This window comes from Wolffia australiana, chromosome 2 (assembly GCF_029677425.1).
Source record: "Wolffia australiana isolate 7733 chromosome 2, ASM2967742v1".
Lineage (NCBI taxonomy): Eukaryota > Viridiplantae > Streptophyta > Magnoliopsida > Alismatales > Araceae > Wolffia > Wolffia australiana.
Genome location: NC_135836.1, coordinates 22,396,595 through 22,409,971, shown reverse-complemented (window position 1 = coordinate 22,409,971; position 13,377 = coordinate 22,396,595). Strand labels below are relative to the sequence as shown.

The window sequence follows — 13,377 nt, the reverse complement described above, 5'->3', positions numbered from 1 at the left end:
CCACGGACTGAAATATACCTTCCGGATCAGAACATGCATGCAATTATTGCACTCGACGCGTATAATCATGACGAGCTCAGTGCGCGCAAATAATGGCTCTTCTTCGTGGCTGCCGGCTGGCAAATGAACGCCTTTCATCTAGAGAAAGCCGCTTTTCTAGATTCGTCGTTCTTTGACACTATCAACGGTGAGTGCAGAAGCCAGCCTGGTGGATTCCCTGAGGATAAGAGGACATCCCATCCCTATAAATACCACAACCCAAGTAAGCAGTCTATCATCGTCTTCTCCGCTAAAACTGGTGCAACAACGATGTCGAAGCTAGCGACTGTGTTCTTGCTAATGCTCTGCATGGGCATGTCTCACGCGGCTAGAATTCTAACTTGGTATTCCGGCGAAGGTTCTGGCAGTGGTTATGGGAAAGGATTTGGAAGTGGATACGGGTCCGGGTCAGGGCTCGGAGGGGGCAGCGGAGGAGGCGGCAGCGGCGGGGGAGGCGGCGGGGGTGGTGGTCAAGGAAACGGTGTCGGGGCAGGGTATGGTTCGGGAAGTGGGTCTGGGTTCGGTGCTGGTGGTGCTAATGGCGGTGGCTATGGCTGGGGGGGGGGCAGTGGAGGTGGCGGCGGTGGGTCTGTGCCCGGGTCCGGTTGCAGCTCTGGATATGGCCCGGGCTCTGGCGCCGGTGGTGGGTATGGTCACCCCTGAACGGCGAGCTGCATCAGTCTTCCTGAAAGAGGGTGCGAAGAAGCTGGCTAATGAGAATCTAATACTATATAGAATAAGATGGGATGCCATCGCACTCTTTGTTTTAGATGTTTATCGTTGTGTATGAACAAGCTGTATCAGTCTTCCTGAAAGAGGGTCGAATCAGGTGGCTAATGAGAATCTAAGTATCATATGGAATAAGATAGGATGTCATCGCACTCTTTTTTCCGATGTATATCGTTGTGTTTGGACGAGCTGTATCAGTCTTTCTGCAAGAGAGTGCGAATCAGGTGGCTAATGAGAATCTAGTATTACATTCAATAAAATGGGATGCCATCGCACTCTTTTTTTTAGATGTTTATCTTTGTGTTTGAACGAGCTGTATCAGTCTTCCTGCAAGAGGGTGCGAATCAGGTGGCTAATGAGAATCCAGTATTATAGGGAATAAGATGGGATGCCATCGCACTCTTTTTTCGATGTTTATCGTTGTGTTTGAACGAGCTGTATTAGTCTTCCTGCAAGAGGGTGCGACTCAGGTGGCTAATGAGAATCTAGTATTGTATAAAATAAGATGGGATGCCGTTTCACTTTTTTTTAGATGTTTATTGTTGTGTTTAAACGAGCTGTCTCAGTCTTCCTGCAAGAGGGTGCAAATCAGGTGGCTAATGAGCATCTAGTATTATAGATAATAAGATGGGATGCCATCGCACTCTTTTTTTAGATGTTTATCGTTGTGTTTGAAAGAACTGTATCAGTGTTCCTGAAAGAGGGTGCGAATCAAGTGGCTAATGAGAATCTAGTATTATATGTAATAAGATGGGATGCCATCGCACTCTTTTTTATCGATATTTATCGTTTTGTGTGCGAGTCAGACGAATAATGAGAATCTATTATTATATGGAATAAGATGGGATGCCATCGCACTCTTTTTTTCGATGTTTATGGTTGTGTTTGAACGATCTGTATCAGTCTTCTTGCAAGAGGGTGCGAATCAAGTGGCTAATGAGAATCTAGTATTATATGGAATAAGATGGGATGCCATCACCCTCTTTTTTTTAGATGTTTATCGTTTTGTTTGAACGAGGTGTATCAGTCTTCCTGTAGAGGGTGCAAATAAGGTGGCTAATGAGAATCTAGTATTATATGGAATAAAATGGGATGTCATCGCAGTTTTTTATTAGATGTTTATCGTTTTGTTTGAACATTGATCCTTCTATAGACTGGGGGAAGATACTTCGCCAGTCATGGCAACCATTTAAATGCAATAAGAGAAAATGACTTCTTTACACCAAGTCTGACTTCTTTTAGTAGTCTGGATTAAGATAGAAAAATATGAATAACTTAATTCAATGACTTGGGGTAATGTACACCAAATCTGACTTCTTTTAGTAGTCTGGAGTAAGATAGAAAAATATGAATTACTTAATTCAATGACTTGGGGTAATGTACACCAAATCTGACTTCTTTTAGTAGTCTGGAGTAAGATAGAAAAATATGAATTACTTAATTCAATGACTTGGGGTAATGTACACCAAATCTGACTTCTTTTAGTAGTCTGGAGTAAGATAGAAAAATATGAATAACTTAATTCAAAGACTTGGGATAATGTACGGAAATTGATATCACAGTTGATGAAGAGAATGAATGGAGTTAGTGTCTCTGAGAAAGTAGTTATAAGTCAGTGTACACTCGGTCCGACCTAGGAACACAATAACATCCAAGAATTTGAGTAGTATGAAATAATGACATGCACAAGACTGTACAAGATGAAGCAAGGTAACTAAAGATACAATATGAATTTATTTCTATTATATTTCAAATTTTATTTTGACTACAATACCTTAAAAAAAAGAAAATCCTAAAAAAATGTCTAAATACATGTCAAGATTCGCAGGTATCAACTAGTGTATAATGGATAATATGTGGCCATCAAACCAAATCACACTAAAATGTTTTTTATTTAAGTTCATTGAATAAAATGTTAATTCATTATTATTCCAGTGTGAAGTTTATAATGAAGTGTCACGAATATGTGTAATGACCTTATGAATTATGATGATATCACTATTGGTGGCTCACACAACCACACACCAACACCAGACGTGACACCACTACCACATGAGACGTTCTCTGTCATGACACATCGCCAGCATCAACTTCAGAGAAGGGATCTGAGCATCATTTAAAACTAGTTTAATTTTTGAAGAATTATTCAAATATTCTATTCCCTCCCCGGCCTAGAAATTGACCAATGCTGTTCTGAACTCTTTGGTGATTTTTTTTTGGAATTGAAGTTTTCTTCTAAACAAATTGCCCTAGTGATGAGGGACCATCCAACTTTGAAGACCCTGTCAATCTCGTTCGTCGCGCGAAGGCACACACGCGATACCCAGCCTTCATAGTACCCGGCCTCGTCAACGGGCCAATAAGGTTTGACGTTATCCTTACTTGCATTTTCCTTGTTCAGTAGGCTATGTATGTCTGCCACTTATGTGTTTATTTTTGTTTATTCGCACGTGTTTGGACTGCTGTATGAACCTACACGTTGCGCGTGTGTTTGCACATGTGTGGGCGTATTCGTGTGCCTCTCTCTCCTATTAGGGGGCCCTAATAACTTTTAATTGGGCGTTTTCTCCTTTGTTTCTAAGGGGAAAAAGCCCATATTTACCCATATAAAAGGTGGGGCCTGCCCATAGGAAGAGAAGAGAAGAAAGATTGAAAAATGTGATTTTTCTTGAATTTTTAGTGTTTTTATAGTTTTCATCATATCTACAAAAATCCCACTACAAAGTTAGGAGAGAGAAAGGAAACCCAAGTATTCACCAAAAACCGCCGCTGTTTGTTCCAGAAACCACCGCCGCCACCACCTTCGCCAAGTTCCATCCGCTGCTCCTAAGGTTGCCCAACACCGCCATCGGCTGCCTAGTGCCGCCAGCGGCTGCCCCATGCCGCCAGCGATTGCCTGACGCCACCAGCAGCTGCCCGACGTTGCCAGCAGCTGCCTGATGTCGCTAGTGGCCGCCAAGTGCCCACCAAGCATCGCCAGCAGGCTCCTAGCACTGCTAGTGGCTGCCTAGCACCGCCATCGGCTGCCCACTTAGCCCGTGGCCACCTAGGCACCATGCAATCGCCCAGGTCGCCCAAGGCTGCCCAGACCAGCCGCGGACGCCCAGGGCAGCTCGCGGCCGCCCAGGCCGTCCTTGGGCGCCCGCGGCTGCCCAAGCCGTCCGCGTTAGCCCACGTCCACTCAGGTCGTCCGCGGCTGGACGCAGTCGGCCAGGCCGCCCGCGGCCGCCTCAGGCTACTGGCGGCCACCCTAGGCTGGCCGTGATCGCTGCACTAGCGTCTGCGGCTGTTGCAGCTACCCACAGCCACCACAACCCTAGCGGGCGCCGCAGATCACTAGAGCCACGACAACCCAATCTACCGCCACCGCCCTAGTAGGCCCCGCAGCTCACCGCCACTCCAGCAGAGTTCCGGTCACCGTCACTACCAAGCCTTCCTGTCTGCGCACGCTGTTTCCATGTGTCGTCCGTGTCGCCGCCGTCGTCGCAACCACAACCACAATGTGCAGCCACAACGCGTTCCACTTGCATGCCCACTACATGCCATCATCCTCTTGCTTCAGCAATGTCGTCCTCAGTGTGTGGTTCTGCAACTACACCCCATTTATCATTTAGGTTTTGCGTCCGACCTGTCAAAGCGCAAGTCATCGACTCTCACCACCAAAAACCTCTACAGCCTTCTGCAGCGTCCTATCACACTACGCCATCGCTAAAAGTCCATCGTTCCCTCTTTGGCTATTCGCATAATATATCTAGTATTTTCTCATGTGTTTTTCCTCCACCTTCGGACTTGGTAGAGTAGGTTAGTCGAATAGGTTTGCATCTTCTCGTAGTCGACCATTCAGGATATTAGATTGGGAGCTTTGTTTTTACTGTGGCAGTTGTAACACAGTCCTCCTACCCTCAACCGAGGAAAGAGACTCGACCATCATCATTTTCTCCAGCTTTAAATGTTCAAAATTTATCATTTTGATTTGTGGTCTGTTTTATCCATTCTTCGTTGACTTTAGTACGTCGGAATGATAACATAAAAATATGCATGCTATATGGCATAGGTAATCAAGCAGGAGAGGCTAGTTAGGTTACTTTTACATAAAGTATTCGGAGTTTTTATCATTTTTACTAAATTAGCTATGAATGATCAGGTTTGGATGTAAATGTTGGCATAATGTTGGTGGTGTTTTATTTCTCAAGGCTTCTATTTCCTGCAATAAAGAAAGGGGTTTTCAAGCGAATGGAGCAGAGTGGTAAGCTCGATGGCAGCATGCCCATCCAGAACAGAAGTGCCAACATAAGCACACACCGTCAACATCATGATAAGGGTAGTAGCATGGAGATAATTATTCAAATTATTACTACTGAAATTATTTTTATAAAGGCACCTTATTTGGAATTAGTTCATATGGGACTAAATCTTTCCCGCTGACCACAATGTAGCACTTACTGGTTGTTTTTTTTACTGTCTTGCTTATACAGGGAAATTCGACTAAAAAGGGGGCGCGGCAAAGTTTTTGGTCTATGCTCAGTCAGAATAGATCCGACGGCTGCTTGTGGGCAGAAAAGATCGAACGACTGGGAAGAAGAAAGAGGAGCGGGAAAGGAAAGAAAGAAAAGAGGAAGCAAAGTGGAAGGGGGCGACATTCTGAGCTGCAGAGGGAACCGACGAGGAGACGGAGAGAAAAGAGGCATCTTTCTTCATCGTGAGATTCTTCCTCTTCAAGATCTGTATTCTGGTTTTCGAACTCGCCAAGCTCCAGGCGAAATGTGTGGAGTCGTGAAGAAAGGTTGAGCTGAGGAGCATCACTGAAGAAAGAGGTAACTCAAAGTTACTGAGCTACCACGTTGATTCTCTACCCCAAAGTCTATCCAGTGCAGTGTGAATCACTATTAACAACTCAGAAGTAATTTGAATGTTTAACCACTAGAGTTGTTTGATTATCGTGTAATGCATGTTAGTAAATTTCAGTGACAAGTAGCACTTTCGAACAATCAATTCATGCTTAAACTCTGTTGTTCAACTCCTAGAGACATAAACGAGCAGTCCATCTAAGTATACCCCTCCTTGTGGTTCGATTTTGGACTCACCAACTGCATTACTATTAAGTTAAACAAATAAATGTGAGTTTATTGTATAAGTTGGAACTATGCAATGATCAAATTAGTATTTGAATTTCGACTTATCACCGAACCATGTCGGTCCTAGTCATTCTGCATAAACTATATACTTGAGACGGATATCAAATTATCAAAGGATAGAATAACACTATATGATACTACTTATACGATAAGTATGGTCGATCTTGTGGCTATTAGTGCTGCGACACTAAGGACAGGTAGTGCGTGCCCTTTGGAGAAAAAAATTACTGAATTGATGTGAAGAATCCCTTAATGGTCTTATACATTAACGCCAATCATGCCAATTCATGTTAGGGTTGTATAAGTGATCCGTTGACCTGAGACACAAATAACATCTCGTGGATGGATGGCTATAGCTTGAGTATGAGTTACAAGTCTTTAACCATAGATTCAAACGAGTCATAGCTCTTATGTAAGAAGAAGTCATGGAGATGATTGAGTGGTCAAGATGGAATCATCTTCCCTTGGAATAAGATGATTTTGACTCAAGGAAGTCCATGCAACAAATCCCTGCCATGGTTGTGAGGATATTGGATAAGGTATTCTCCAATGGCCCCTGTTACACATCAGTACTAATAGAATGACAGATTAGTGTTTGATGGTCAACCATACCCTAAGTTATTCTAGAATCTCTTGCGGATGAAGGCTTATACATCAACGGTAACTGATGACAATAAAGGTTCCATGAAAGGGTTCAAACACTACTTGGTATCTTCTAGAGCACGAGGTGTGGCTTGGCACCCCATTGGCTGGAAACTTAACCTAGCGCTTGGATTTACCGATCCTTAATTAATTAATATATATGTTAATATAGTTAATTAGTAAGGTTGACTGATAATTACCATATGGTCACTAAATATATTAATTAGAATGATACATGGGTCTAAAGAGTCACTAAATGTTCACTTTTCTTCTTCAGATTCATCTGAATTGACTTCGTAACGCTCCCGCTCACTCGCCCCTCATTGACTTCGTAACCCGCTCGTTCGCCCCTCCCAATCCCAAAAAGAAAGTTGGCTTGACGAAGGAAGCGGGAGCAAGAAAACCAAGAATCTCTTTTAAGGTTCTGAAAGCACTTTCGCTACTGAGAAAGCGAACATTCTTGAAGAACGAAGGTTCGACAGCCGAGCATTAGTGAAGCGTCATTCTCATAGCGAGGTAGCGAAGCGCTGTAGTAGCGCCGAAGCCCTATGTGCTATAATGCTGAACCAAGGACGCTCCGCCTTATCTATAGAAGCAGTCAACTGACTTCTGAACGAATGGGATCTTTGGTAATGGCTGAATCTTTCTAATTAACTATATTAACATATATATTAATTAATTAATTAACTAGATAAGGCGGAGCGTCCTTGGTTCAGCATTATAGCACATAGGGCTTCAGCGCTACTACAGCTCTTCGCTACCTCGCTATGAGAATGACGCTTCACTAATGCTCGGCTGTCGAACCTTCGTTCTTCAAGAATGTTCGCTTTCTCAGTAGCGAAAGTGCTTTCAGAACCTTAAAAGAGATTCTTGGTTTTCTTGCTCCCGCTTCCTTCGTCAAGCCAACTTTCTTTTTGGGGATTGGGAGGGGCGAACGAGCGGGTTACGAAGTCAATGAGGGGCGAGTGAGCGGGAGCATTACGAAGTCAATTCGATGAATCTGAAGAAGAAAAGCGGACATTTTTTTACAGCATCGAAGATATATAGATATATACACGGTACGCGGTTATCCCGGACAGCGTTCCGGAAAAGTGGCCTAATTGAAAGAAAGGGCGGGCACTCTCGCCGGTGGGAACTTTTTTTTTAATAACCACGAGAATTGCAAGCAAGTGAATGGGGCCGGGGCGTGGCGAATGGATTGGTTCATTCAAATGTTGTTCTTGAAGAACCTGGCAATTTCTTCGCACCTGACTGTGATCTCGCAAGTTCTTTCAGAACCTTAAACGCTCCCACTCACTCGCGTCTTCATCTTAATCTGAACGCTCCTCGCGCCTCATATATTCACTGCTTCTGCGCCTCATTCATCGTTCTGCTCCTAAGCGCCTCCGTAGCGTCAGCGTTGTTTTGCGGAGCCGTCTTAGTGCTTTCTCTAATGCTAATCCCTCTTTTTGTGCTCCTACGGGAAGAAGAAAACGCGAAGCGTTCTCTTGGTTTCCAGCTTCTAAAGGCTGCCCTCTCTCGGCTGGATGTTGGTCCAGCCTACTACGAGGATTCCGTATCCCGTACATCGTCTTTATCCCTCCTGGGTCCCTCATATGGGCATTGGTGAATATATTTGGTTGATGGGTTCATGAGAAAAAACTTTAGGAAAATATAAATAGAGGAAGGACCACCCATCTTAAGCATCTAGGGGAACCAGAGCTGGGCTCCCCTGCGTTTCTCCATTCTGAACGCTTCTCTACTCAACCAAGGAGAGAGTTTTCATTCTGAACGCTTCTCTACTCAACCAAGGAGAGAGTCTTCATGGTGAGAAGATCTTCAAGGTTTCAAGGAAGAGGTGGAGAAGAAGTGGAGATCCAAGAGCAACGTGATTGTGTATATACTTCTAGAAGCTGGTACGTGAACAACTTCAGATCTATCTCAAAGTGAGCAGGTCAAGGGTGGAACAAGTTTCCAACTAGGTACATGTGATGTGTTAATTATATAGATCGATTCAGAATCAATAGTCACTTCTGTTGCATAGGAAAATATTTTATTTTACAATTAAACCAAGGCACCCCAACCCAACAGTGCATCCATTTAGGCATAATATATCTGTTTTTATATGACAAAGTTATTTTATTATTTTCACATGTAGTTAACATGATAATTTTCATTATTTTTCAAAAAATTGTTTTGATACCCGGCAAGCATCTCAAAAACTCTAAATAATTGTACTTCATTTCCATGATTTTGCTATTTAGTTAATTTCATAAATAATATATTAAGACCCATCAATTTATTCATTTGATTAATCTTGTAAATGTCTGATGATATATAAAAAAATCAACTAACAAACATTTTGTAGCTCTGCCTATACATGTATAAAAAGAATATAGAAATCACTCATATATTGAGAAATTTCAACATTGACTAGAAAGTAGTACTAGAAGAATAGGTGAGGAAACGTGGCTAAATTCAATCTCATAACTAATTTTATGCTTCAAAAAAATATCAACATTGATATATTGTAACCTTAGTCATTAAATATATAGGTTATCCAAAATGATTGATATCTTAATATATGGTTCTCATATGATGCTTTTTAGTTTGAGTGGCAACGATAAGTTCAAAGGAGGGTGAGTTAGGTTTTATAAATTCTATTTTCTCTAATCTACTCCAATAAATAAGATATTGTTGATTCATCTCGAGAATTATAAAGAGGACAGGGTAAGCTCAGTTTTTTTAGAGTCCTGAGCCACTAAAATGTAGCAAATCTATGATACTAATAAAATTAATAAGTCAGTGAATTTTTTTCATCCTTATCCCCAAAATTTTCCATGGAAGATATGTGCTTGACCTCTTTCAAATTGGAATTTTGATAAGCCAAAGATAAGGGTGAATTTTGCAATTTTATAATCCCTCATGGTTGTTGATTTTATCTTATACAATAAAATTGATAAAATCGTAACTTAAGATGTAAAGTGATAAGTATGGATATCGTCCAAGGGAAGATAGTATGGCACTCATTTAGTGATCTGCTTAAATAATTTTATTGATGTCCGACGTCGTCAGGGACATCGTCCGATCCACACCGAATATGATGGTTTGGTGTCGATAAGGGATGATGGTATCGAATGTTGACAGTGTCGTCGTCCGACAGATGAAACCCTAACGGGTTATGTGACTAAGATGCTCTAAATGCCCTACGTGTCTTCTGTGCAGGCTCTGACTCGAGGGAGGCGCCAAGCTCCAAGCATGGACGGGATCGCCTGGTGACGGCGACAGTGGCCTCTCGAACCTCGTTGGACCGACGAAGGCGTCTACGGCCGAACAGAATCTATCCGTAGGGCTCGCATGTAACGGACGTACTCGTCCGTACTGCTAAGATACTCAGTTGATCATAGTTCTCTCAATTCGTCCTCTCTCACCTACCTAGCCGGAGCGCGGTGGAATCAGGACAAAAATATACTGCAAGTGGTAAATAAATGAACGACACGAGAGGGCGGCGTACCTCATTGGCGGCGGCTCGTAGTGCAGTGTTGTCGACGGTCAGTGGTAATTCAGAGCGGGTGGGGCAGAGAGTTGCCAGACAGATCACGGTGGCTCCACAGGCGGAGTAGCGCTGGAGCCCTTTGTAAAGGTCGGCGGAAGACTCGTTGAGGATGTCCTGCGCTCGGGGCAACGATAGATTGTATCATAAAAAAAATATAATTTATCCCAGAAACTTAGTTTTTTATTAATTTTTTAATGTGCAAATGGAATGGCTAGGTAAATTTCACAATCTCTCCTCTCATTCCCAGTAAGGTCTTGTACATTCCACTCAAGCCTAGCGATTTAAAAACTCAGAACAATATTGACAAGAAGGATGAAGAAAGTCACTAAAAAATGATCCAAGTTACAATCAAAATTGAAATACAAGACAATAAAAATCACGTAAAAGGGTTGATCTCGAATGAAGCTCCTCTTTGTCTTACAGTTCTGATAGAGCCACCTCTAGAATGACCTTCCCCACTTGAAACTCTGCGTTTATTATTAGGTTATATGGTAAAAAGTTACCATTCCACCTCTAGTTAGTAATTAATTATTAGCTATTGATGTCAGCTTGATATAAATGATCAAACCGTACGGATAGAAAGAGGAGGTTTAGACGACGAAATCCATAAAAATCACCTCAATCGAACTTCAAAACCAAAAGTTATTTATATATGAATTATTACAAATACTCGTTGGATAAATTTTCATTTCACTAATTAATTTTTTTTTCATGCAACGACTTGTCGATCACTTCATTGACTGCAAATTTTGAGACTCGAAATGGCAGGTTCTTTCTCAGAGTGCCATGTACACCTGGCTGAAATAAAAAAAAGTAAAAAAATAAACACAATACATTGCAATTTTCAACTACCTGTGCATCATGTAAGTTCCACTCAATTACTGAGCGCCTTAGGAGAGGTGAAGTTATAGGCCTGAGAGAGTATTTCCCAAAATTTTGTAGAATAGGCCATGATTAAAGGGATGCGCGAAAACAGACTTACGCCCAACAAATATTTATGTTTATGCCCTTTCTTTTTTTCTCTCCTCCGTACTTCCTAAAAACATACAAAATCATATAAAAATCATAGAAATATTCTTATTTATTCAATAAAAATGTTGGAAATACCCCTATTGGATTATTATGCCTGCAATGGGTGGCCAAGAGCTGTTTTAAGGGTACAATTGCTACAAAAAATTAATAAAACCCCGCTTACAATAAAAATTGCTTTACAAATTGTATTTTCCTTATAAAAAGATCATTTTATATATAAATAGTTTATGTCTTCCTCGAATAAATTCCCAAAAATCAATTGAAATTCCAAAAAAATCTATAAAATTTAGATATTCGTCCCCACATTATTTAAAATTAAAATAAAATGTAAATCTGCCATTTTGATTTTTTTATTCCAAGCTTAAATGATTCACATAGAATTTATAAATTAAGAGAAAATTGGGGGAAATCATAATTCACTTGGAAAAAAAAAACATGTAATATAGGATAACAAGCCCATTTTAAACTCCTCAAATGCATAAAATATCCAAATTTCTGGAACAAAATATTAATATTATGGTATTATCAGCTTTGATGTCTGCTGTTGTTCATGATGGAAGTATATGTGGCAGACAAGCCAATTACACATTCCATATCTAGTTTAATGTTCAATATATTCATATCAATCACATTTGATGCCCATGACAAAGCTCATTAACGGATGATCAAAATCATTGAATGATGATCAGATTATAATACAAAGAAAACATGTCTTCAAACTTGTATTATTAAAATTCTTATGAAAAGTGTACTAGAGAAGAATGTTAAAATATCAAGATAGAATAGAACAACCTTGTCACATTCATTTGAATTGTAGGTGTTCTTTAGGGAAAAGAGTTCACTAAATTGATCCATATGAATCCAAGATTCGATTATACTAAACTATCAATCAAATTGAATCTCACGAAAATTGTGTAAGTTGATCTCAGAATTGAGTCACCAAAGAAATCATGTGGATGGAATATTGTGTTTTCACTATGACCACTGAGTTCTGATTTATGAAATCTAAAAATATATTAGCTCAAACAAAAGAAAAGCTTATGGGGATAACTGCGTGGCTAAGAAAAAAATCACTACCCTCAATGTAAAAGGAAATATCTCAAGGAGTAACAAAGTCAGTTAAAATTAGTGGAATATTAGAGAAGACCTCTTTGAGATTTTGCAAGGCACAAGTACTAACTAAGATGGCATATTAGTGTTTGAAAGTGATAGAAATATATGTGACTGACAAGCCAATCACAGATTCCACATCTCATTCCATATTCATTAAAATAACATATTAATTATAATGCACGCATGATGCTTATAGTGAAGTTTATGAACACATGATCTGAATTAGTGAATTATGATGTGATTCTAATACGGAGATCACTAGTCTTTAAGCATGTGTTCCAAATATTCATATTTGAAGGATACGCGAGAAGGACATCAACATTTCTTATAGAATAACACTTTCTAACCTCACTCATATGCTGAGTATGGTCGTTCCCATATGCATCAGTGTGGGGGCATTAGGGATAAATAGATAGTAGTCTTTAGTGGAAAGAGTTCATTGAATTGATCCGTACACATCCTTGAATGGTACTATACCAAAATGTCAATCAGGTTGATTCACATCACAGTTATGTAAGTTGCACTGATACTTGAGACACCAAAGACATCATTTGGACGGACAATTGTACTTTGACTATGGCCAATGAGTCTCTAACCATGGGATTCGAAATGGTCTTAGAGAGGGCACATCAATAAGTTCACGAAGATGATTGAGTGGTCAAGATGGGATTCTCCACCGTTGGTATAAGAGGTGAAAACTCAAGAAAGATGATGCGATGAAGTCCTTGGCCAAGGAAGTGAAATATCGAAGAAGAGTTCTATGATGATTTCGAATGCATGAGTATAAAAGTAGATGATCGATTATGGTTTGAAAGTTGACCATACCTTAAGTCATCCTAGGAGCATCAAGTGGATGACTCCTTTGTATGTACACAGTAACCGATGACAAAAAGGTTCCAAAAGTAAGTCGATACGCACTCCTTTGTATCTTAGAGAGCATGAGGTGTAGCTTGGCACCACACGTGCTGGAGACTCGACCTATCGATTGGGTTAAATCAATCTGACATTAGTTAATCTGTATGATGATATATTTAACTAATTTGGAAGGCCAATAAAGGTTATTGGGCCGCTGGAGTCGTTAACTAGACTAATACATGGGCCTAGAGGGTCACACACAAAAGGTTTTTTTGGGGGACAGAAGATATAGTTAAA

At 40.7% G+C, this 13,377-nt stretch overlaps 1 protein-coding gene across 1 annotated transcript; it reads left to right on the top strand.

Annotated features, from left to right (window-relative positions):
- Positions 1-270: 270 nt before the first annotated feature.
- Positions 271-937, top strand: LOC144700120 (uncharacterized). The gene has a single exon (XM_078571522.1). It carries the CDS (start codon positions 310-312, stop codon positions 700-702), a length of 393 nt encoding a protein of 130 aa, XP_078427648.1. The 5' UTR covers positions 271-309; the 3' UTR covers positions 703-937.
- The last annotated feature ends 12,440 nt before the right edge of the window (positions 938-13,377 follow it).

What these genes read in the sequence shown, in the direction of transcription:
- LOC144700120 (XM_078571522.1), top strand. Translation starts at nt 310, where the DNA reads ATGTCGAAGCTAGCGACTGTGTTCTTGCTAATGCTCTGCATGGGCATG.